At 48.3% G+C, this 26,191-nt stretch overlaps 1 protein-coding gene across 1 annotated transcript in view; it reads right to left on the reverse strand.

The window, feature by feature from the left end:
• The window catches only part of eif2ak3 (eukaryotic translation initiation factor 2-alpha kinase 3), a 74,203-nt gene extending 48,380 nt beyond the window's left edge, over window positions 1–25,823 (reverse strand). The window contains 2 exon segments of the mRNA XM_064953085.1: window positions 6,279–6,408; window positions 25,189–25,823. Of these exon segments, the coding sequence (XP_064809157.1) occupies window positions 6,279–6,408; window positions 25,189–25,508 (450 nt within the window). The 5' untranslated portion in view covers window positions 25,509–25,823.
• Window positions 25,824–26,191: the final 368 nt, after the last annotated feature.

A 26,191-nucleotide genomic window follows, 5' to 3' on the forward strand; every position in this document is an offset into this window, starting at 1 on the left:
CTCTCTCAACATTCTAGTTGATCCCCTCCCCGTCTCTCTCTCTCTCTCCTCAACATTCTAGTTGATCCCCTCCCCGTCTCTCTCCTCAACATTCTAGTTGATCCCCTCCCCGTATCTCAACATTCTAGTTGATCCCCTCCCCGTCCCTCTCTCAACATTCTCGTTGATCCCCTCCCAGTCGCTCCTCAACATTCCAGTTGATCCCCTCCCCGTCTCTCTCTCCTCAACATTCTAGTTGATCCCCTCCCCGTCTCTCTCTCTCTCTCCTCAACATTCTAGTTGATCCCCTCCGTCTCTCTCTCTCCTCAACATTCTAGTTGATCCCCTCCCCGTCTCTCTCCTCAACATTCTAGTTGATCCCCTCCCCGTATCTCAACATTCTAGTTGATCCCCTCCCCGTCCCTCTCTCAACATTCTCGTTGATCCCCTCCCAGTCGCTCCTCAACATTCCAGTTGATCCCCTCCCAGTCTCTCTCTCCTCAACATTCTAGTTGATCCCCTCCCCATCTCTCTCTCTCTCCTCAACATTCTAGTTGATCCCCTCCCCGTCCCTCTCTCAACATTCTAGTTGATCCCCTCCCCGTCCCTCTCTCAACATTCTAGTTCATCCCCTCCCCATCTCTCTCTCCTCAACATTCTAGTTGATCCCCTCCGTCTCTCTCTCTCTCCTCAACATTCTAGTTGATCCCCTCCCAGTCGATCCTCAACATTCTCGTTGATCCCCTCCCAGTCGCTCCTCAACATTCCAGTTGATCCCCTCCCCGCCTCTCTCTCCTCAACATTCTAGTTGATCCCCTCCCCGTCTCTCTCTCTCTCTCCTCAACATTCTAGTTGATCCCCTCCCCGTCTCTCCTCAACATTCTAGTTCATCCCCTCTCCGTCTCTCAACATTCTAGTTCATCCCCTCCCCGTCTCTTTCTCTCTCCTCAACATTCTAGTTGATCCCCTCCCTGTCTCTCTCTCCTCAACATTCTAGTTGGTCCCCTCCCCATCTCTCTCTCCTCAATATTCTGTGTGCTCCAATAGGTGACTGCTCCTCCCTGCATGGCCCTAACAACCAATGGTGCGGGGGCAACCCCCCTAATCACCAAGCAGACTGGTGCCTGAGGGACACCGTGCCGACCGCTTATCACATTGTACTGTTGAGGGACACTGTGCCGACCGCCTATCACACCGTACTGTTGCATAGCTTTGGGGCTGGGGGAGGGGCCAGCTGAGGCTCTGAGACAATCAAAGCGATGGATCCCTTGCAGCCGGACATCCCAGGGAGCTGGGGATTTGAACAGGTGAGAAGGTATGAGATGCTCGTGTCAACACACTAACGCTGGCAAATTCTCTACGTCCCCTCACCCATATTTTTTTTGTAGCTTTATTTTACCAGGCAGGTCCGTTCTTATTCACAATGACTGTCTGACAGACCGACAACCACACTCCTCCCTCTGCAGCTAGTTTAAAGCTTGTGGACATTTAGGCTTTAGAATGTAGAACAATAACATGAGGTACAACGGTATTCCTAGGGCATCACACTGGGCCCCTCGTCACACCGGGCCCCTCGTCAAACAGTCCACTACTTAGAGACAGCCTTACCCAGAGAGGGTGTGTTTTTAAACAGACGGCCTTACCCAGAGAGGGTGTGTTTTTAAACAGACGGCCTTACCCAGAGAGGGTATGGTATGGATCTGGGCCTGTTCCAGTGAAAGGAGTGGATCTGGGCCTGTTCCAGTGAAAGGGGTGGATCTGGGCCTGTTCCAGTGAAAGGGGTGGATCTGGGCCTGTTCCAGTGAAAGGTGTGGATCTGGGCCTGTTCCAGTGAAAGGTGTGGATCTGGGCCTGTTCCAGTGAAAGGCGTGGATCTGGGCCTGTTCCAGTGAAAGGTGTGGATCTGGGCCTGTTCCAGTGAAAGGTGTGGATCTGGGCCTGTTCCAGTGAAAGGTGTGGATCTGGGCCTGTTCCAGTGAAAGGTGTGGATCTGGGCCTGTTCCAGTGAAAGGTGTGGATCTGGGCCTGTTCCAGTGAAAGGAGTGGATCTGGGCCTGTTCCAGTGAAAGGCGTGGCTCTGGGCCTGTTCCAGTGAAAGGCGTGGATCTGGGCCTGTTCCAGTGAAAGGTGTGGATCTGGGCCTGTTCCAGTGAAAGGAGTGGATCTGGGCCTGTTCCAGTGAAAGGAGTGGATCTGGGCCTGTTCCAGTGAAAGGAGTGGATCTGGGCCTGTTCCAGTGAAAGGAGTGGATCTGGGCCTGTTCCAGGGAAAGGAGTGGATCTGGGCCTGTTCCAGTGAAAGGTGTGGATCTGGGCCTGTTCCAGTGAAAGGTGTGGATCTGGGCCTGTTCCAGTGAAAGGAGTGGATCTGGGCCTGTTCCAGTGAAAGGTGTGGATCTGGGCCTGTTCCAGTGAAAGGAGTGGATCTGGGCCTGTTCCAGTGAAAGGAGTGGATCTGGGCCTGTTCCAGTGAAAGGCGTGGATCTGGGCCTGTTCCAGTGAAAGGCATGGATCTGGGCCTGTTCCAGTGAAAGGTATGGATCTGGGCCTGTTCCAGTGAAAGGTATGGATCTGGGCCTGTTCCAGTGAAAGGAGTGGATATTGGCCTGTTCCAGTGAAAGGAGTGGATCTGGGCCTGTTCCAGTGAAAGGTGTGGATCTGGGCCTGTTCCAGTGAAAGGCGTGGATCTGGGCCTGTTCCAGTGAAAGGCGTGGATCTGGGCCTGTTCCAGTGAAAGGCAGGGATCTGGGCCTGTTCCAGTGAAAGGAGTGGCTCTGGGCCTGTTCCAGTGAAAGGGGTGGATCTGGGCCTGTTCCAGTGAAAGGCGTGGATCTGGGCCTGTTCCAGTGAAAGGAGTGGACCCGGGCCTGTTCCAGTGAAAGGAGTGGACCTGGGCCTGTTCCAGTGAAAGGAGTGGATCTGGGCCTGTTCCAGTGAAAGGCAGGGATCTGGGCCTGTTCCAGTGAAAGGCAGGGATCTGGGCCTGTTCCAGTGAAAGGAGTGGATCTGGGCCTGTTCCAGTGAAAGGGGTGGATCTGGGCCTGTTCCAGTGAAAGGGGTGGATCTGGGCCTGTTCCAGTGAAAGGCAGGGATCTGGGCCTGTTCCAGTGAAAGGAGTGGCTCTGGGCCTGTTCCAGTGAAAGGCAGGGATCTGGGCCTGTTCCAGTGAAAGGGGTGGATCTGGGCCTGTTCCAGTGAAAGGAGTGGCTCTGGGCCTGTTCCAGTGAAAGGCAGGGATCTGGGCCTGTTCCAGTGAAAGGCAGGGATCTGGGCCTGTTCCAGTGAAAGGGGTGGATCTGGGCCTGTTCCAGTGAAAGGCAGGGATCTGGGCCTGTTCCAGTGAAAGGGGTGGATCTGGGCCTGTTCCAGTGAAAGGCAGGGATCTGGGCCTGTTCCAGTGAAAGGGGTGGATCTGGGCCTGTTCCAGTGAAAGGAGTGGCTCTGGGCCTGTTCCAGTGAAAGGCAGGGATCTGGGCCTGTTCCAGTGAAAGGGGTGGATCTGGGCCTGTTCCAGTGAAAGGAGTGGCTCTGGGCCTGTTCCAGTGAAAGGCAGGGATCTGGGCCTGTTCCAGTGAAAGGCAGGGATCTGGGCCTGTTCCAGTGAAAGGGGTGGATCTGGGCCTGTTCCAGTGAAAGGCAGGGATCTGGGCCTGTTCCAGTGAAAGGGGTGGATCTGGGCCTGTTCCAGTGAAAGGCAGGGATCTGGGCCTGTTCCAGTGAAAGGGGTGGATCTGGGCCTGTTCCAGTGAAAGGCAGGGATCTGGGCCTGTTCCAGTGAAAGGGGTGGATCTGGGCCTGTTCCAGTGAAAGGTATGGATCTGGGCCTGTTCCAGTGAAAGGCGTGGATCTGGGCCTGTTCCAGTGAAAGGTGTGGATCTGGGCCTGTTCCAGTGAAAGGTATGGATCTGGGCCTGTTCCAGTGAAAGGTATGGATCTGGGCCTGTTCCAGTGACAGCAGGATATCCTTCCCGTTGGACTCGTTAAAGGAAAAGGTGTCCTCCAGTCCGCGGTGAGGAACCTCTGTTCTGATGTCCAGAAGTTATTTTCAGTCATAAGAGACGGTAGCAGCAGCATTTACACAATGAGAAAAAAACTAAGTTACACAAAACGGAAAAATAACAAAATAGCACAATTAGTTGGGAGAATGTAAAACTTCAGCCATGTTCTTCGGCGCCATCTTTTCAAAGGTTATATGTTATGTCACAGGTTATAGGTCATATGTTATGTCACAGGTTATAGGTCATATCACAGGTTATAGGTCATATGTTATGTCACAGGCTATAGGTCATATCACAGGTTATAGGTCATATGTTATGTCACAGGCTATAGGTCATATCACAGGTTATAGGTCATATGTTATGTCACAGGTTATAGGTCATATCACTGGTTATAGGTCATATGTTATGTCACAGGCTATAGGTCATATCACAGGTTATAGGTCATAGGCTATATGTTACGTCATATGTTATGTCACAGGTTATAGGTCATAGGCTATATGTTACGTCATATGTTATGTCACAGGTTATATGTTATATGTTATGTCACAGGCTATAGGTCATATCACAGGTTATAGGTCATATGTTATGTCACAGGTTATAGGTCATATCACTGGTTATAGGTCATATGTTATGTCACAGGCTATAGGTCATATCACAGGTTATAGGTCATAGGCTATATGTTACGTCATATGTTATGTCACAGGTTATAGGTCATAGGCTATATGTTACGTCACAGGTTATGACACATGTTATACTGTATGTCACAGGTTACAGGTGATATGTTACAGGTGATATGTTATGACACAGGTGATATGTTATAGGTTACAGGTTACAGGTTACATCACAGGTTATCATAGGTTAGGTCACAGGTTATATGTTATGTCCTAGGTTGTCATAGGTTAGGTCACAGGTTATATGTTATGTCCTAGGTTGTCATAGGTTAGGTCACAGGTTATATGTTATGTCCTAGGTTGTCATAGGTTAGGTCACAGGTTATATGTTATGTCCTAGGTTGTCATAGGTTAGGTCACAGGTTATATGTTATGTCCTAGGTTGTCATAGGTTAGGTCACAGGTTATATGTTATGTCCTAGGTTGTCATAGGTTAGGTCACAGGTTATATGTTATGTCCTAGGTTGTCATAGGTTAGGTCACAGGTTATATGTTATGTCATAGGTTAGGTCACAGGTTATATGTTATGTCCTAGGTTGTCATAGGTTAGGTCACAGGTTATATGTTATGTCCTAGGTTGTCATAGGTTAGGTCACAGGTTATATGTTATGTCCTAGGTTGTCATAGGTTAGGTCACAGGTTATATGTTATGTCCTAGGTTGTCATAGGCTATATGCTATGTCACAGGTTATATGTTATGTCCTAGGTTGTCATAGGTTAGGTCACAGGTTATATGTTATGTCCTAGGTTGTCATAGGTTAGGTCACAGGTTATATGTTATGTCCTAGGTTGTCATAGGTTAGGTCACAGGTTATATGTTATGTCCTAGGTTGTCATAGGTTAGGCCACAGGTTATATGTTATGTCCTAGGTTGTCATAGGTTAGGTCACAGGTTATATGTTATGTCCTAGGTTGTCATAGGTTAGGTCACAGGTTATATGTTATGTCCTAGGTTGTCATAGGTTAGGTCACAGGCTATATGTTATGTCATAGGCTATATGCTATGTCATAGGCTATATGTTATGTCATAGGCTATATGCTATGTCACAGGTTATATGTTATGTCACAGGTTATGTTATGTCACAGGTTATATGTTATGTCATAGGCTATATGTTATGTCATAGGCTATATGTTATGTCACAGGTTATATGCTATGTCATAGGCTATATGTTATGTCATAGGCTATATGTTATGTCACAGGTTATATGCTATGTCACAGGTTATATGCTATGTCACAGGTTATATGTTATGTCATAGGCTATATGCTATGTCATAGGCTATATGTTATGTCATAGGCTATATGTTATGTCATAGGTTATATGTTATGTCACAGGTTATATGCTATGTCACAGGTTATATGCTATGTCACAGGTTATATGTTATGTCACAGGTTATATGTTATGTCATAGGCTATATGTTATGTCATAGGCTATATGTTATGTCACAGGTTATATGCTATGTCACAGGTTATGTTATGTCACAGGTTATGTTATGTCATAGGTTATATGTTATGTCATAGGCTATATGTTATGTCATAGGCTATATGCTATGTCATAGGCTATAGGTTAGGTCATAGGTTGTCATTGGTTATATGTAATAGGCTATATGTTATAGGTTATGTCACAGGTTACCTCTGGTTTGCTGAGGCTGGATGAGACCAGACATCCTGACCCTACGTCGAGGTCCCACTGTTTGCGTCCCTGGTTGTAGGGGTCTAGAGCTGAGATACGACCGTCCAGAGTACTGATGATCACCAGAGAGCTGGGGGAAAAGGGAAGACCGTGGGGTTAATACCTACGCCGCCTGTAGTCACACAGCATCAGCGGAGCAGGGGATTTATCCACCTATTAGTCAGATCAGTGTGAGTCAATGGGTCTCTGCAGATACAGCCCTCCCTTACCACACACACACACACACACACACACACACACACTTGAAAACCTATAGGGTAAAACCCTCTGGGTAAGGCTGTCTGTTTAAAAACACACCCTCTCTGGGTAAGGCCGTCTGTTTAAAAACACACCCTCTCTGGGTAAGGCTGTCTGTTTAAAAACACCTGGTCTACTTCTGGTACTCTACAGCGTTCACCCACGGTGCTCAGAGTAACCTGATTAGGATGTCCACCCACGGTGCTCAGAGTAACCTGATCAGGGCGTCCACCCACGGTGCTCAGAGTAACCTGATTAGGATGTCCACCCACGGTGCTCAGAGTAACCTGATTAGGATGTCCACCCACGGTGCTCAGAGTAACCTGATTAGGGCGTCCACCCACGGTGCTCAGAGTAACCTGATCAGGGCGTCCACCCACGGTGCTCAGAATAACCTGATTAGGGCGTCCACCCACGGTGCTCAGAGTAACCTGATTAGGGCGTCCACCCACGGTGCTCAGAGTAACCTGATTAGGGCGTCCACCCACGGTGCTCAGAGTAACCTGATTAGGATGTCCACCCACGGTGCTCAGAGTAACCTGATTAGGGCGTCCACCCACGGTGCTCAGAGTAACCTGATTAGGGCGTCCACCCACGGTGTTCAGAGTAACCTGATTAGGGCGTCCACCCACGGTGCTCAGAATAACCTGATTAGGGCGTCCACCCACGGTGCTCAGAGTAACCTGATTAGGGCGTCCACCCACGGTGCTCAGAGTAACCTGATCAGGGCATCCACCCACGATGCTCAGAGTAACCTGATTAGGGCGTCCACCCACGGTGCTCAGAGTAACCTGATTAGGGCGTCCACCCACGGTGCTCAGAGTAACCTGATTAGGGCGTCCACCCACGGTGCTCAGAGTAACCTGATTAGGGCATCCACCCACGGTGCTCAGAGTAACCCATTAGGGCGTCCACCCACGGTGCTCAGAGTAACCTGATTAGGGCGTCCACCCACGGTGCTGAGAGTAACAGAACATCCAAGTCGAGGATGCAACGGCGTCCGTCCTTCTGACTGAATTCTGATGAGCACGATGAAGATGTTAGAATCACTGTCCGCATTTACTTTTCCTCAGCCGACAAGATGAGGAAAGAACAGCAACATCACTAGCCTGTGTCAATTACTAACCCAACATGGTAGAAAAGTTCATCTAAGAAATAGCCTATTCCAAACAAGACGATAGATCCCAAATTCATACAACCAGTACAATAAAATAACTTTAAAACAGCATTCAGGCTGATGCAACAGATCAGAAAGTTTAGCTTAAAAATGTTAGTTCCATAATGCAATGAGCAGGACAACGCAGTTGTAAAAAGCACACGGCACATGGTAGCGGTCTCATGTGACAGATTAAAATATCCATTAGAAATTGGGATGCTGATATGACTAGGATTATCATCAACTAGCAAGAGATGCTGATATGACTAGGATTATCATCAACTAGCAAGAGATGCTGATATGACTAGGATTATCATCAACTAGCATGGGTTGCTAATATGACTAGGATTATCATCAACTAGCAAGAGATGCTGATATGACTAGGATTATCATCAACTAGCATGGGTTGCTAATATGACTAGGATTATCATCAACTAGCATGGGTTGCTAATATGACTAGGATTATCATCAACTAGCATGGGATGCTAATATGACTAGGATTATCAACAACTAGCAAGAGATGCTGATATGACTAGGATTATCAACAACTAGCAAGAGATGCTGATATGACTAGGATTATCATCAACTAGCAAGAGATGCTAATATGACTAGGATTATCATCAACTAGCAAGAGATGCTAATATGACTAGGATTATCATCAACTAGCAAGAGATGCTAATATGACTAGGATTATCATCAACTAGCAAGAGATGCTAATATGACTAGGATTATCATCAACTAGCAAGAGATGCTGATATGACTAGGATTATCATCAACTAGCAAGAGATGCTAATATGACTAGGATTATCATCAACTAGCAAGAGATGCTAATATGACTAGGATTATCATCAACTAGCAAGAGATGCTAATATGACTAGGATTATCATCAACTAGCAAGAGATGCTAATATGACTAGGATTATCAACAACTAGCATGGGATGCTGATATGACTAGGATTATCATCAACTAGCAAGAGATGCTGATATGACTAGGATTATCATCAACTAGCAAGAGATGCTAATATGACTAGGATTATCATCAACTAGCAAGAGATGCTGATATGACTAGGATTATCATCAACTAGCAAGAGATGCTAATATGACTAGGATTATCATCAACTAGCAAGAGATGCTAATATGACTAGGATTATCAACAACTAGCAAGAGATGCTGATATGACTAGGATTATCAACAACTAGCAAGAGATGCTAATATGACTAGGATTATCAACAACTAGCATGGGGTGCTAATATGACAAGGATTATCAACAACTAGCATGGGATGCTAATATGACAAGGATTATCAACAACTAGCATGGGATGCTAATATGACTAGGATTATCATCAAGTAGCAAGAGATGCTAATATGACTAGGATTATCATCAACTAGCATGAGATGCTAATATGACTAGGATTATCATCAACTAGCAAGAGATGCTAATATGACTAGGATTATCATCAACTAGCAAGAGATGCTAATATGGCTAGGATTATCATCAACTAGCAAGAGATGCTAATATGACTAGGATTGTGCCTTTGGCTGCTGGACAATGAAAGAAAGTTGATTTGAAAACCAATAGAAAATGAGAGAAAAAAGAGAATGGTTTCAAAGGCAAGTCTTCATAAAATAATTGCCACCACGTTTCTAGAAATTAATTTTGGCTTTGCTACTTTGAAGCAAGTTAAGACATGCCTCATAATATGAAGTAACATATTAAGGTTTCAACCAATTAAGCATATGTTTTCAAAATGCATACTGCCTCCAGCTCATTGCAAAGTGGTGTTTGACCTGCTGATAGGCAACGGTAGGCAGGCTGAGCACTTGAAAGGCTAATGGGGAACAAGCTTCAATAACCAGTTGAGAAATAAAAAAAGTAGCTATTTTTAAATCGTGGCCATCAAAATGGATTTAAATATAAGATTGCATTTAGAATTGTTGCGCAATGATTGGAAGAGCCGTAGCAGCAGCTCTCTCTCAGCAGGAGGAGCCATAGAGGCAGCTCTCTCTCAGCAGCAGGAGCCATAGAGGCAGCTCTCTCTCAGCAGCAGGAGCCATAGAGGCAGCTCTCTCAGCAGCAGGTGCCGTAGAGGCAGCTCTCTCTCAGCAGCAGGAGCCATAGAGGCAGCTCTCTCAGCAGCAGGTGCCGTAGAGGCAGCTCTCTCAGCAGCAGGTGCCGTAGAGGCAGCTCTCTCAGCAGCAGGTGCCGTAGAGGCAGCTCTCTCAGCAGCAGGAGCCATAGAGGCAGCTCTCTCAGCAGCAGGAGCCATAGAGGCAGCTCTCTCTCAGCAGGAGGAGCCATAGAGGCAGCTCTCTCTCAGCAGGAGGAGCCATAGAGGCAGCTCTCTCTCAGCAGGAGGAGCCGTAGAGGCAGCTCTCTCTCAGCAGCAGGAGCCATAGAGGCAGCTCTCTCTCAGCAGCAGGTGCCGTAGAGGCAGCTCTCTCTCAGCAGCAGGAGCCATAGAGGCAGCTCTCTCTCAGCAGCAGGAGCCATAGAGGCAGCTCTCTCTCAGCAGGAGCCATAGAGGCAGCTCTCTCTCAGCAGGAGCCATAGAGGCAGCTCTCTCTCAGCAGGAGCCATAAAGGCAGCTCTCTCTCAGCAGGTGCCATAAAGGCAGCTCTCTCTCAGCAGGAGCCATAGAGGCAGCTCTCTCTCAGCAGGAGCCATAGAGGCAGCTCTCTCTCAGCAGCAGGAGGAGCCATAGAGGCAGCTCTCTCTCAGCAGGAGCCGTAGAGGCAGCTCTCTCTCAGCAGGAGCCATAGAGGCAGCTCTCTCAGCAGCAGGTGCCGTAGAGGCAGCTCTCTCTCAGCAGGAGCCATAGAGGCAGCTCTCTCTCAGCAGGAGCCATAGAGGCAGCTCTCTCTCAGCAGCAGGAGGAGCCATAGAGGCAGCTCTCTCTCAGCAGGAGCCGTAGAGGCAGCTCTCTCTCTCAGCAGGAGCCGTAGAGGCAGCTCTCTCTCAGCAGCAGGAGGAGCCATAGCAGTCTGACAGATTAACCACTCAAACTTGGCTGTATATCCTGTGACGTGATCAAAAAGAGTCTTAATGACTAAGGTAACTACACACGCAATTTAATTCCACAAAATTATGCAAATGACCTATAGACCAATAAGCATGGTCAAATGTATTTCCATCCATTGGTGTGTTATTAATTAATAGGCTAAAAATATTTATTTCATAATGTTATTTTATTCTTCTCCCGGACAACTGTCCAGCGGCCGTTCTTATTGATCCGTTTTATGTATATACATACGCCTGCTCTACAGACAGCTAGGAGAGGAGACATTTAACTGAAGTAGGAAGCAGCCCTATCCACTCAGCACACTGTTGACATTTTTCAACAGCATACAGTGATTCCCCTTGAACATGTACATTGAACCAATCTGGTGCTGATAAGACAACATTATTATCCACAAAGCTGACACAGGACTGCTTTACATAATTTAGGCTAACACATGTTTTCTTTTTAATCAACTCTCACAATCTGTTTTCATTTATACCACCACCACGCTGTCTAGAGCAGCAGATCAACCGTTTTCCTCTCAGCCAATCATAACGCTCTGCACCAAACAAGCTTGCTTTCACGTGCACGATTGGCTGCACAACGCTGCCAAAAATATTAGGCTGATTGGTTGTTGCTAAGCAGTAGGCATTCTGAGACACAGGAAGCTGGACGGGGTGACTGTGCAGGCCACGCCCCCCTTAGACACTGAATATAGAACAGAGAAGAAGACAGTGTCCCAAATGTCCCTATATAGTGACCTACTGTTGATATTTACATGGAAGTCATTTAGCAGACGCTCTTATACAGGAGCAATCAGGGTAAAGAGTCTTGCTCAAAGGCACATCAATAGGTTTTTCACCTTGTCGGCTCTGGGATTTGAACCAGCAAACTTTGTTGCTTTTTAAAATTTGTATTTATTTTACTGAACCTTTATTTAACTAGGCAAGTCAGTTAGGAACAAACTCTTATTTACAATGACGGCCTACGCACGGCCAAACCCTAATGACGTCCATTCACGGCCGGTTGTGATACAGGCTGGAATCGAACCAGGGTCTGTAGTGACGCATCTAGCACTGATATGCAGTGCCTTAGACCGCTGCGCCACCACTGGCCCAATGCTAGCCTACCTACTGCCCCTTTGACTAGGGCCCGTGGGGGGGGCACACCGTCAGGATGAACTAATAATATTGGTCACTACATACAGTATTGAATGAGAACAGCCCCACGCTGCTCTATTTCCCAAGTTTCACAATAGTGCCGTCTGTGCCAACACAGCCAATTAGCCACGCTCCTCTCCACAGAAACACAGAACAGAGGTCCTCAGAGAGACGTCAAGTCAAGTGTCCACACAGACAGACCGGAGCTGGTAAACAGAGACACACACAGAGAGAGCAATTCATGAGAGCTCGGGCTGAACAGTCTTCAGCTCCATTGAAGAATAGTACCCAGGATGTTTACACTGGCACAGTCTCCAAGGAGCCCCTATCATTCATCTAGACCAATCACAGCAGCCTGCCTCCAGCCACAACCAATCACACCACAACTCCGCTCCTCACTTAGCCAATCAAGGAGCACCTCTTCAGGTTCTGAGCAAATGAGAGAGAGTGTCTGGTTGTAACCATGCAACAGCAAGTAGCCCTGGTTACATGCTGGTGTGTTGCTGTTCTGCTCCATTCCCTCCTCTGCCCTCCCCGACCAGACAGACAGCAGAAGAGGAGAGCCGCGCCCTGCACAATGAAAATATAGCAACATGGGGAGCACCTGGAGAAAGTTATGGCTGCAGAGAGAGAGAGACATAGAGAGAGAGACAGAGAGAGAGACAGAGAGAGAGACAGAGAGAGAGAGACAGAGAGAGAGACAGAGAGAGACAGAGAGAATGCAGAAAAAAGAGCTCCACTTAAACTACACTGAACAAATATATCAAACCCAACATGTAAAGTGTTGGTCCCACGTTTCATGAGCTGAAATAAAAGATCCCAGAAATGTTCCATTCACACAAAAAGCTAATTTCTCTATAATGTTTTGCACAAATATGTTTATATCCCTGTTAGTGAGCATTTCACCTTCGACAGGTGTGGCATATCAAGAAGCTGATTTATTTCACCTTTATTTAACTAGGCAAGTCAGTTAAAGAACAAATTCTTATTTACAATGACGGCCTAGGAACAGTGGGTTAACTGCCTTGTTCAAGGGCAGAACAGGGATTTGATCTAGCAACCTTTTAGTTACTGGCCCAACGCTCTAACCACTAGGCTACCTGCCGATTAAACAGCATGATCATTACACAGGTGCACCTTGTGCTGGGGACAATAAAAGGCCACTCTAAAACATGCAGTTTTGTCACACAACACAATGCCACAGATGTCTCAAGTTGAGGGAGTGTGCAATTGTCAGGCTGACTGCAGGAATGTCCACCGGATTTGTTGCCAGAGAACATAATGTTCATTTCTCTACCATAAGCCACCTCCAAAGTTGTTTTAGATAATTTGGTAGAACGTCCAACCCTGCCTCACAACCACAGACCACGTGTAACTACGACAGCCCAGAACCTCCACATCCGGCTTCTTGACCTGCGGGATCGAGAGAGGATAGGAGAGAACTCTCCTCTCCTGTCCTCTCTCCATCACTCTCCTCCCCTGTCCTCTCTATCCCTCTCCTCCCCTGTCCTCTCTATCCCTCTCCTCCCCTGTCCTCTCTATCCCTCTCCTCCCCTGTCCTCTCTATCCCTCTCCTCCATCACTGTCCTCTCTCCATCTCTCTCCTGTCCTCTCTCCATCTCTCTCCACCTCTCTCCTATCCTCTCTCCACCTCTCCTGTCCTCTCTCCTGTCCTCTCTCCATCTCTCTCCTGTCCTCTCTCCATCTCTCTCCTGTCCTCTCTCCATCTCTCTCCTGTCCTCTCTCCATCTCTCTCCTGTCCTCTCTCCTGTCCTCTCTCCTGTCCTCTCTCCATCTCTCTCCTGTCCTCTCTCCATCTCTCTCCTGTCCTCTCTCCATCTCTCTCCTGTCCTCTCTCCATCTCTCTCCTGTCCTCTCTCCATCTCTCTCCTGTCCTCTCTCCATCTCTCTCCTGTCCTCTCTCCATCTCTCTCCTGTCCTCTCTCCTGTCCTCTCCTGTCCTCTCCTGTCCTCTCTCCATCTCTCTCCTGTCCTCTCTCCATCTCTCTCCTGTCCTCTCTCCATCTTTCTCCTGTCCTCTCTCCATCTTTCTCCTCTCCTGTCCTCTCTCCATCTTTCTCCTCTCCTGTCCTCTCTCCATCTTTCTCCTCTCCTGTCCTCTCTCCATCTCTCTCCTCTCCTGTCTTCTCTCCATCTCTCTCCTCTCCTGTCTTCTCTCCATCTCTCTCCTCTCCTGTCCTCTCTCCATCTCTCTCCTCTCCTGTCCTCTCTCCATCTCTCTCCTCTCCTGTCCTCTCTCCATCTCTCTCCTCTCCTGTCCTCTCTCCATCTCTCTCCTCTCCTGTCCTCTCCATCTCTCTCCTCTCCTGTCCTCTCTCCTCTCCTGTCCTCTCTCCATCTCTCTCCTGTCCTCTCTCCATCTCTCTCCTGTCCTCTCTACATCTCTCTCCTCTCCTGTCCTCTCTACATCTCTCTCCTCTCCTGTCCTCTCTCCTCTCCTGTCCTCTCTCCACCTCTCCTGTCCTCTCTCCACCTCTCCTGTCCTCTCTCCACTACTCTCCTCTCCTGTCCTCTCTCCACTACTCTCCTCACATGTGGTGAAATCCAAACTCTGTAGCACCATGCTCCAGCCCACTGATTTGTCAGTACCTGGTCTTGGTCTGTGGTGCTGATTGGTTGTTGCTAAGCAGTGAGGAGCGATGTACAGAACAACATGGCATCATGGTCCTAACGACTGTCTACCTCCCTCCCTCAGTTTCCCTCCCTCCTGCTGTCTACCTCCCTCCCTCCATCGCCTACCCCACCTTTCCCCCTACCCCACCTTTCCCCTCTACCCCACCCAATACTGCAGTGGTGCAGGATGGGTCCACAGCGACTAATATATTAATGAAATAATGTACTTCAACAGCAGAGTTTAATAACACCGTCATTGATCATGAATTATTCATCAGTCCAACCTGTTATAAGGATATTACTGGCACTAGTTCAACTGGAGTAGTCTGTTCCAGTAGAACTATCACACCCTAAAACAGTCTGTTCCAGTAGAGCCATCACACCCTAAAACAGTCTGTTCCAGTAGAACTATCACACCCTAAAACAGTCTGTTCCAGTAGAGCCATCACACCCTAAAACAGTCTGTTCCAGTAGAGCCATCACACCCTAAAACAGTCTGTTCCAGTAGAGCCATCACACCCTAAAACAGTCTGTTCCAGTAGAGCCATCACACCCTAAAACAGACTACTCCAGTTGAACTATCACACCCTAAAACAGACTACTCCAGTAGAACTATCACACCCTAAAACAGACTACTCCAGTAGAGCCATCACACCCTAAACCAGACTGTTCCAGTAGAACTATCACACCCTAAAACAGACTGTTCCAGTAGAACTATCACACCCTAAAACAGACTACTCCAGTTGAACTATCACACCCTAAAACAGACTACTCCAGTTGAACTATCACACCCTAAAACAGACAGCTCTACTGGAACAGCCTGTTTTAGGGTGTGATGGCTCTACTGGAACAGTCTGTTTTAGGGTGTGATGGCTCTACTGGAACAGTCTGTTTTAGGGTGTGATTTAGAACCATGTCAAGGACTGCTACTTCATGTGTTACAGTATAAACTTGACAACTAAACTACTGAAAACAACTATTCAATGACTATAGATGACAATTTAGTTACAACTTAAAACAATATTTTCTCCTCAGCTGAGTATGCCACTATTTCTTAAGAGAAGCCTCATCGTGAAGGAGTTGGGAGAGAGAAGACAGCGAGCCTCACATTTACTCAATGACAGGACCTTCATTTTGGTCAGAAGTTGTATTTATACACCAACAATCGTCCCGGATACAGAACAATTTCCCTGGTTACAGGACAATTTCCCCGGTTACAGGACAATTTCCCCGGTTACAGGACAATTTCCCCGGTTACAGGACAATTTCCCCGGTTACAGGACAATTTCCCCGGTTACAGGACAATTTCCCCGGTTACAGGACAATCTAGTGAGACAAAGAAAACAATGACATGAAATCTCCCCTCCTCAACTCCTTACCCCCTCTGCTCCCAAACCTCCTTCCCACTCTTCTCCTCCCAATCTTCTCTTAATCCAACTCTCCCTCTCCTCCTCTCCTCTCCTCTCAAACCCCCTCTCCTCTCAAACCTCCTCCCCTCTCTCCTCCTCCCCTCTCAAACCTCCTCCCCTCTCAAACCTCCTCCCCTCTCTCCACAACCCCCTTCACTTGCCTACTGTTCTTCCTCAACTCAAGCACTATCCCCGTCCTTCGACGTAATTGGCCAACAAGTTTCCCCAACTCAGACCGGCTGATTGGCTGTTGCTAAGCAGTAAGCTGTAGGAGCCGGCCAGCTACTGGCAACGGCTCAGAGTTCCTCTAAACCAACACCTCCTGACAGTCCTATGGAGCAGGGTCCTCCTACCACCACAGCTCTAATACAACACCTCCTGACAGTCCTATGGAGCAGGGTCCTCCTACCACCACAGCTCTAATACAACACCTCCTGACTGTCCTATGGAGCAGGGTCCTCCTACCACCACAGCTCTAATACAACACCTCCTGACAGTCCTATGGAGCAGGGTCCTCCTACCACCACAGCTCTAATACAACACCTCCTGACAGTCCTATGGAGCAGGGTCCTCCTACCACCACAGCTCTAATACAACACCTCCTGACAGTCCTATGGAGCAGGGTCCTCCTACCACCACAGCTCTAATACAACACCTCCTGACAGTCCTATGGAGCAGGGTCCTCCTACCACCACAGCTCTAATACAACACCTCCTGACAGTCCTATGGAGCAGGGTCCTCCTACCACCACAGCTCTAATACAACACCTCCTGACAGTCCTATGGAGCAGGGTCCTCCTACCACCACAGCTCTAAAACAGCTCAATGTTCAGATGTAAACAGCAAACTTTCAAAGTGGTTTGAACTTAACTATGGCAACACAGCCCAGTCTAATCAACCCCCTCAACTATGGCAACACAGCCCAGTCTAATCAACCCCCTTAACTATGACAACACAGCCCAGTCTAATCAACCCCCTTAACTATGACAACACAGCCCAGTCTAGTCAACCCCGTTAACTATGGCAACACAGCCCAGTCTAATCAACCCCCTTAACTATGACAACACAGCCCAGTCTAATCAACCCCCTTAACTATGGCAACACAGCCCAGTCTATGACAACACAGCCCAGTCTATGACAACACAGCCCAGTCTAGTCAACCCCGTTAACTATGACAACACAGCCCAGTCTAATCAACCCCGTTAACTATGACAACACAGCCCAGTCTAGTCAACCCCGTTAACTATGGCAACACAGCCCAGTCTAATCAACCCCCTTAACTATGGCAACACAGCCCAGTCTAATCAACCCCCTTAACTATGGCAACACAGCCCAGTCTATGACAACACAGCCCAGCCTATGACAACACAGCCCAGTCTAATCAACCCCGTTAACTATGGCAACACAGCCCAGTCTAGTCAACCCCGTTAACTATGACAACACAGCCCAGTCTAGTCAACCCCGTTAACTATGACAACACAGCCCAGTCTAGTCAACCCCGTTAACTATGGCAACACAGCCCAGTCTAATCAACCCCGTTAACTATGACAACACAGCCCAGTCTAATCAACCCCCTCAACTATGACAACACAGCCCAGTCTATGACAACACAGCCCAGTCTATGACAACACAGCCCAGTCTATGACAACACAGCCCAGTCTAGTCAACCCCGTTAACTATGACAACACAGCCCAGTCTAATCAACCCCGTTAACTATGGCAACACAGCCCAGTCTATGACAACCCCCTTAACTATGGCAACACAGCCCAGTCTAATCAACCCCCTTAACTATGGCAACACATCCCAGTATAGTCAACCCCGTTAACTATGACAACACAGCCCAGTCTAATCAACCCCGTTAACTATGGCAACACAGCCCAGTCTAATCAACCCCGTTAACTATGGCAACACAGCCCAGTCTAGTCAACCCCCTTAACTATGGCAACACAGCCCAGTGAGGTGACTTTCTTTTCTCAGTCTTCTGAGAACTGTAAGCTGCCCAGAAACTGCAGATCATAGTGAGATCGCCATAGAGGGCTGAGGCTATTTATAGATCTGATAGACAGAACAGTGTAGGTCCCAAATGGCACTATATAGGGAATAGGGTCCTACTTAGGACAGCTTGTGAAAGAGACTTCAAGAGCAAAGAGATATCAGACAATACAAATATTAAAAAGGAGAATTAAAAACAACAATCCTCCCAGCCAGACTGATTCTGTCAGGACGTTTCTACAAAAGTGCCTTTTGAACAGTGTTGCTACCACAACGGTCTCTCCTGTCCACACGGTGTGTTTGACCTACAGTTGCCAGGTAGACCTACTATCAAGTCAAACTGCTTACATAGCCGGTCCAGTAGGATTATACAGCCTTGCACACACCTTAGAATGTGGACTTGAGGTGTAATGATTCAGCTTTATGCAACATCCTTGTGCGTACATTTAGGCTTATCTAGATTCACTGGTTTCATGCACCAACAAATATTTTTGGGAGAGAGCGATGGTCCTCTTAATTAGAATGTGGATTTGTGAGGCCTCCCAAGTGGCGCAGCGGTCTAAGGCCCTGCATCTCAGTGCTAGAGGCGTCACTACAGAACCGGGTTCGATCCCAACTGTCACAATCGGCCGTGATTGGGAGTCCCATAGGACGGTGCACAATTGGCCCAGCGTCGTCCGGGCTAGGGGAGGGTTTGGGCCCAGCGTCGTCCGGGGTTTGGCCCAGCGTCGTCCGGGTTTGGGGAGGGTTTGGCCCAGCGTCGTCCGGGCTAGGGGAGGGTTTGGCCCAGCGTCGTCCGGGGTTTGGCCCAGTGTCGTCCGGGCTAGGGGAGGGTTTGGGCCCAGCGTCGTCCGGGGTTTGGCCCAGCGTCGTCCGGGTTTGGGGAGGGTTTGGCCCAGCGTCGTCCGGGCTAGGGGAGGTTTTGGCCCAGCGTCGTCCGGGGTTTGGCCCAGTGTCGTCCGGGTTTGGCCCAGTGTCGTCCGGGGTTTGGCCCAGCGTCGTCCGGGTGAGGGGACGGTTTGGCCCAGCGTCACCTGGGTGAGGGGAGGGTTTGGCCCAGCGTCGTCCGGGCTAGGGGAGGGTTTGGCCCAGCGTCGTCCGGGCTAGGGGAGGGTTTGGCCCAGCGTCGTCCGGGGTTTGGCCCAGCGTCGTCCGGGTGAGGGGAGGGTTTGGCCCAGCGTCGTCCGGGGTTTGGCCCAGCGTCGTCCGGGTGAGGGGAGGGTTTGGCCCAGCGTCGTCCGGGTGAGGGGAGGGTTTGGCCCAGCGTCGTCCGGGGTTTGGCCCAGCGTCGTCCGGGGTTTGGCCCAGCGTCGTCCGGGGTTTGGCCCAGCGTCGTCCGGGGTTTGGATAGGGGGGCTTTACTTGGCTCATCATGCTCTGGCGACTCCATGTGGCGGGCCGGGCGCCTGCTGACCTCGGTCATCAGTTGAACTTTGTTTCCTCCGACATCATTGTTGTGGCTGGCTTCCGGGTAAGTGGGTAGGTGTTAAGAAGCGCGGTTTGGCGGGTCATGTTTCAACCTTTTCCTCCCCAGCCCGTTGGGGAGTAGCAGTGAAGAGAGACGGTCGAAATTGGGGAGAAAAGGGGGGTTCAGTCCGCTCAGCGTCTACGGCGGCGGGTTCAGTCCGCTCAGCGTCTACGGCGGGTTCAGTCCGCTCAGCGTCTACGGCGGGTTCCGTCCGCTCAGCGTCTACGGCGGGTTCAGTCCGCTCAGCGTCTACGGCGGGTTCCGTCCGCTCAGCGTCTACGGCGGGTTCCGTCCGCTCAGCGTCTACGGCGGGTTCCGTCCGCTCAGCGTCTACGGCGGGTTCCGTCCGCTCAGCGTCTACGGCGGGTTCCGTCCGCTCAGCGTCTACGGCGGGTTCCGTCCGCTCAGCGTCTACGGCGGGTTCCGTCCGCTCAGCGTCTACGGCGGGTTCCGTCCGCTCAGCGTCTGGCGGGTTCCGTCCGCTCAGCGTCTACGGCGGGTTCCGTCCGCTCAGCGTCTGGCGGGTTCCGTCCGCTCAGCGTCTGGCGGGTTCCGTCCGCTCAGCGTCTGGCGGGTTCCGTCCGCTCAGCGTCTACGGCGGGTTCCGTCCGCTCAGCGTCTACGGCGGGTTCCGTCCGCTCAGCGTCTACGGCGGGTTCCGTCCACTCAGCGTCTACGGCGGGTTCCGTCCACTCAGCGTCTACGGCGGGTTCCGTCCACTCAGCGTCTACGGCGGGTTCCGTCCACTCAGCGTCTACGGCGGGTTCCGTCCACTCAGCGTCTACGGCGGGTTCCGTCCACTCAGCGTCTACGGCGGGTTCCGTCCACTCAGCGTCTACGGCGGGTTCCGTCCACTCAGCGTCTACGGCGGGTTCCGTCCACTCAGCGTCTACGGCGGGTTCCGTCCACTCAGCGTCTACGGCGGGTTCAGTCCACTCAGCGTCTACGGCGGGTTCAGTCCACTCAGCGTCTACGGCGGGTTCAGTCCACTCAGCGTCTACGGCGGGTTCAGTCCACTCAGCGTCTACGGCGGGTTCAGTCCACTCAGCGTCTACGGCGGGTTCAGTCCACTCAGCGTCTACGGCGGGTTCAGTCCACTCAGCGTCTACGGCGGGTTCAGTCCACTCAGCGTCTACGGCGGGTTCAGTCCACTCAGCGTCTACGGCGGGTTCAGTCCACTCAGCGTCTACGGCGGGTTCAGTCCACTCAGCGTCTACGGCGGGTTCAGTCCACTCAGCGTCTACAGCGGGTTCAGTCCACTCAGCGTCTACAGCGGGTTCAGTCCACTCAGCGTCTACAGCGGGTTCAGTCCACTCAGCGTCTACGGCGGGTTCAGTCCACTCAGCGTCTACAGCGGGTTCAGTCCACTCAGCGTCTACAGTATGGTGTGTAGCTTGTTGTTTACTCAGAGTAACTATTTATATTTATTAAGAGGGAGATGGGTAAAGTGTTTCAAGGGATTTTAGATCCAGTTGTTTATGGAACACCAAGACTTTGTTTGTTTTAAAAGTGATTATCCATTGTGAAGAAGAAAGGTGCATCACAGAAAGCTGCCCCAGTGGAAACAGCTTAACCCACAAAGTGGTTCCTACTATTTGGAAACATTAAAAACTATTTAAACTATTTAGCACTGTGGCATAAACAAGGACTGAAGCAATGATGTCACAGACATTATGTAGGCCTTGGTAGGCTATGGATAGACCTGATGGACAGACCTGACGGTGAGCAGGTGGACAGACCAGACGGTGAGCAGGCGGTGAGCACAGACGGTGAGCAGGCGGACAGACCCAACGTGTGCATAGCCTATCAACTGTGTTCTTAGGGTGTATAGCCTATCAACTGTGTTCTTAGGGTGTATAGCCTATCAACTGTGTTCTTAGGGTGTATAGCCTATCAACTGTGTTCTTTGGGTGTATAGCCTATCAACTGTGTTCTTAGGGTGTATAGCCTATCAACTGTGTTCTTTGGGTGTATAGCCTATCAACTGTGTTCTTTGGGTGTATAGCCTATCAACTGTGTTCTTTGGGTGTATAGCCTATCAACTGTGTTCTTTGGGTGTATAGCCTATCAACTGTGTTCTTTGGGTGTATAGCCTATCAACTGTGTTCTTTGGGTGTATAGCCTATCAACTGTGTTCTTTGGGTGTATAGCCTATCAACTGTGTTCTTTGGGTGTATAGCCTATCAACTGTGTTCTTTGGGTGTATAGCCTATCAACTGTGTTCTTTGGGTGTATAGCCTATCAACTGTGTTCTTTGGGTGTATAGCCTATCAACTGTGTTCTTTGGGTGTATAGCCTATCAACTGTGTTCTTAGGGTGTATAGCCTATCAACTGTGTTCTTAGGGTGTATAGCCTATCAACTGTGTTCTTAGGGTGTATAGCCTATCAACTGTGTTCTTAGGGTGTATAGCCTATCAACTGTGTTCTTAGGGTGTATAGCCTATCAACTGTGTTCTTAGGGTGTATAGCCTATCAACTGTGTTCTTAGGGTGTATAGCCTATCAACTGTGTTCTTAGGGTGTATAGCCTATCAACTGTGTTCTTTGGGTGTATAGCCTATCAACTGTGTTCTTTGGGTGTATAGCCTATCAACTGTGTTCTTTGGGTGTATAGCCTATCAACTGTGTTCTTTGGGTGTATAGCCTATCAACTGTGTTCTTTGGGTGTATAGCCTATCAACTGTGTTCTTTGGGTGTATAGCCTATCAACTGTGTTCTTAGGGTGTATAGCCTATCTTCTGTGTTTTTACGGTGTATAGCCTATCAACTGTGTTCTTTGGGTGTATAGCCTATCAACTGTGTGTTTAGGGTGTATAGCCTATCAACTGTGTTCTTTAGGATGCACACAGATTTGTAGATGTTATCACAGGTGCAGTAAAATGCTTGTGTTTCCAACAGTGATAATAATACCTAGAAAACCATTCAAAACAATAGGCACATAATCCCCAAATTAAAATAGAACGTCAGAGTCCAGATTAGACACTGAGTGCACAAAACATTAGGAACACCTTCCTAATATTGAGGTTGAACCCCCTTTTGCCCTCAGAACAGCCTCAATTCATTGGGTCATGGACTCTACAAGGTGTCGAAAGCGTTCCACAGGGAAGCTGGCCCATGTTGACTCCAATGCTTCCCACAGTTTTGTCAAGTTGGCTGGATGTCCTTTGGGTGTGGACCATTCTTGATACACACGGGAAACTGTTGAGTGTGAAAAACCCAGCAGTGTTGCAGTTATTCACACACTCAAACTGGTGCTCCTGGCACCGACTACCATACCCCGTTCAAAGGCACTTAAATATTCTGTCTTGCCCATTCACCCTCTGAATGGCACACACATACACAATCCATGTCTCATTTGTCTTAAGGCTTAAAAGACCTTCTTTAACCTGTCTGCTCCCCTTTCATCTGCACTGATTGATGTGGCTTTAAGAAGTGACATCAATATGGGATCAAAGCTTTCACCTGGATTCACCTGGTCAGTCTATGTCATGGAAAGAGCAGCTGTTCCTCATGCATACACTCAGTGTATGCATGCGCACACGCGTGTGATATCTACATATTTATATACATCTACATACATACATACATCTACATATCTATATACATCTACATATATATACATATATATATATATATATATATATATATATATATATATATATATATATATACATACATACATACATACATACATACACACATATACACACACATACATACATATACACACATACATATATACATATACACATATATACATATACACATATATACATATACACATATGCCAAGAGTGTACTGATTGGCTCAAACAAATTAAGAAGAAATTCCACATTAACTTTTAACAAGGCACACCTGTTAATTGAAATGCATTCCAGGTGACTACCTCATGAAGCTGGTTTAGAGAATACCAAGAGTGTGCAAAAGCTGTCATCAAGGCTACTTTGAAGAATCTCAAATATAAAATATATTTTGATTTGTTTAACACTTTTTTTGGTTACTACATTATTCCATGTGTCATTTCATAGTTTTGAAGTCTTCATTATTATTCTACAATGTAGAAAACAGTCCAAATAAAGAACCGTGGAATGAGGAGGTGGGAGGAGGTGGGAGGGAGGAGGGGGAGGTAGCTTTTGATCAGTACTGTACTTCCCAAAAACATCTAAATAAAAATGTACAATTATCTATGTATTGTTCTTGACCAAATCCTCCTGCCATGTCCTCTACACAATATATATTGTTATTGACCTAGTGGACATGTACATTCATATTTAGATGTTTTTTAGTAGTAAATACCGGACGTAAGGGCAGTAAATTATTTATTGCCCAGCGAAACTCCATATTTCGTGAGTAATCTAACAAAGGTATTTTGACATAAAACTTTGACGGCTCTGCAAGTGTTATTTTATTTATTTCTCTAGGCAAGTCAGTTAAGAACAAATTCTTAATTCACAATGACGACCTACCGCGGCCAACCCCCCCCCCCCCCTAATATGTACGAGGCTGGGCCAATTGTGCGCCGCCCTAATGGGACAATGTATTGTAGCTAACTGTGTATAGATGAGATCTCATGATATCCTCTCCTCTGCCCAGATACTGGTTCAAGCTATACATTAACCAAAGAAAAGTCCATTCTGTAAAGTGACTGTCGTTTCCCACTGGGCAGATGTCAGTTCAATGTCTAGTTTGGATTTACATTTGGATTGTGTTGTCAACTAACGTGCATTCAACAAAACATTTCACTGTGTCATTGGATTAAGGTTCAAAGTTGGGTGAAAACTCCCGAGTGGCGCAGCGGTCTAAGGCATCACTACAGACACGGGTTCGATCCCGTGTCATGATTGGGAGACCCAAGAGGCGGCGCACAATTGGCCCAGCGTCGTTTCAGGTTAAGGGAGGGTTTGGCCAGCCAGGATTTCCTTGTCCCATCACACTCTAGCGACTTCGGTCACCAGCTGGAAGGTATTTCCTCCAACACATTGGTGCGGCTGGCTTCCGGGTTAAGCGAGCAGTGTGTCAAGAAGCAGTGCGGCTTGGCAGGATTGTGTTTCAGAGGAGGCATGGCTCTCGACCTTCGCCTCTCCCGAGTCCGTACGGGAGTTGCAGCGATGGGACAAGACTGTATCTACCAATTGGAAACCACGACATTGGGGAGAAAAAGGGGTAAACAATGTTTTGGGGTGAAAACAATACAAAATGCCCTTTTTGTAAATCCAATTAGTTTTCCACGTTGATTCAAAGTCCTCACATAGATTTGGAGGGGTTGAAATTACATGGAAACAACGTGATTCAACCAGTTCTTGCCCAGTGGTTTGTCAGGGTGCCAGCCAGATGCACTTTAATGATGTAAGAGGTTTGGAGAATAACTGAGCGTGTGACACTTTGGGTTTGATGACAGCTCTCGCTCTGTTGCTGCACTCAGCAGAATCAGCAGATGCAAAGCAACAAATCACTTCATTTTCAAATACATTTGCCACATAAACGTTATGAGTGATCACTATTAAGAGAACAATGTACCAAATATTACTGAGAACGAGTTCGTAGCTATTACATCCAACAGAAATAAAGAAAAACAAACTTGGGAGTAAAGAACTGTTTAGTTACATTGTTTGCGCACCAATTGTCTCCCCCTCCTCTCAAACTGGGAGCAGGCGACCATTGCAACAGAACAAGACAATAACTGTCTGAGTTGATGAACCACCTCGTTGGGAAATCATTGTGGTTTCAACAGTTTGCCAGTTGCAGTGGTCTCACCACAAATCGCTATAAGTTGTTAAGTACTAAACATGGTTCTCACCGTTTCGGTCTGATGTTTCCGTCACTTTCTCCGTACGACTCCTCTCCGTTCCCGGTCGCCCCGCTCTCATCATCATGATCCTCCACGGTCACGTCTCCGATAACACCCGGAAGAGGACCGCCGATACTTTCCAAGCCCCGTTCCACCAACACCCCTTCGTTTCCATCTTCCCCGGCTCTGTGTGACCCCAGAGCGGCTGCGGTTTGAGGCTCTCTCCCGGAGGTAAAGCTTAGTGTTGGAGACGTCCCAGTCAGAGCCCTCAAAAACAACATGAGCACTAGGGATATGCTCACGTTCCCAAAGTGAAACTCCCTTTCCATTTGTAACAATGGCACATCAGTACATAGACTATTTACATGCCAAGCCCAGAGTAAAAGTCAAAATTTAAAAATAGCAGAGTAGGTTTTGTACAAGTAAATGTAGATAAGAGTTGTTCTTTCTTCGAAGTCATTTCCTTCGCTAGGTAAACAAACCACCGTTAAGGCACCATACTGTTATTCCCTTATTCCTGACACAAGACTGGCCTTAGTAACGCTGCTCCCTCCCCATCTCCACACAGCAATAGGACAGACAAGTAGCAACTAAACAGAAAATGACAAGCATAGAAAGCCGATTGCACACCTGCACCATCAATCTGCACAAGTCGTGTACTAAGCAGAACCCGATTGCACGAAACCTTTGTCGCTCAAAAACATTTCCGTGGTCCGGACCGGCCCCCCCCAAACACTGAACTTGATTGGACAAGCGCCTATCCGTCAAAAATCTAGGTAGTCTACGCATGCGCCGTCACGGCCACCACAAGGGAAAGCACCGGGTGACGTCAGAAGGTTTCTAGTGGCGCGTCCTCTGGTTAAAACATCATTGGTTAAAATAGTAATCGCTGGACCAATATAAATGCTCTGTGAAATCAGGAGAAAGATATTGGTTGGTTTACACGACCGCGAAAGATAGTGAGGTCCCCAAGTGGATATGTCCAGCTGTCAATCACCGTCGTTGCTACGGT

Source organism: Oncorhynchus masou, chromosome 32 (genome assembly GCF_036934945.1).
Source record: "Oncorhynchus masou masou isolate Uvic2021 chromosome 32, UVic_Omas_1.1, whole genome shotgun sequence".
Lineage (NCBI taxonomy): Eukaryota > Metazoa > Chordata > Actinopteri > Salmoniformes > Salmonidae > Oncorhynchus > Oncorhynchus masou.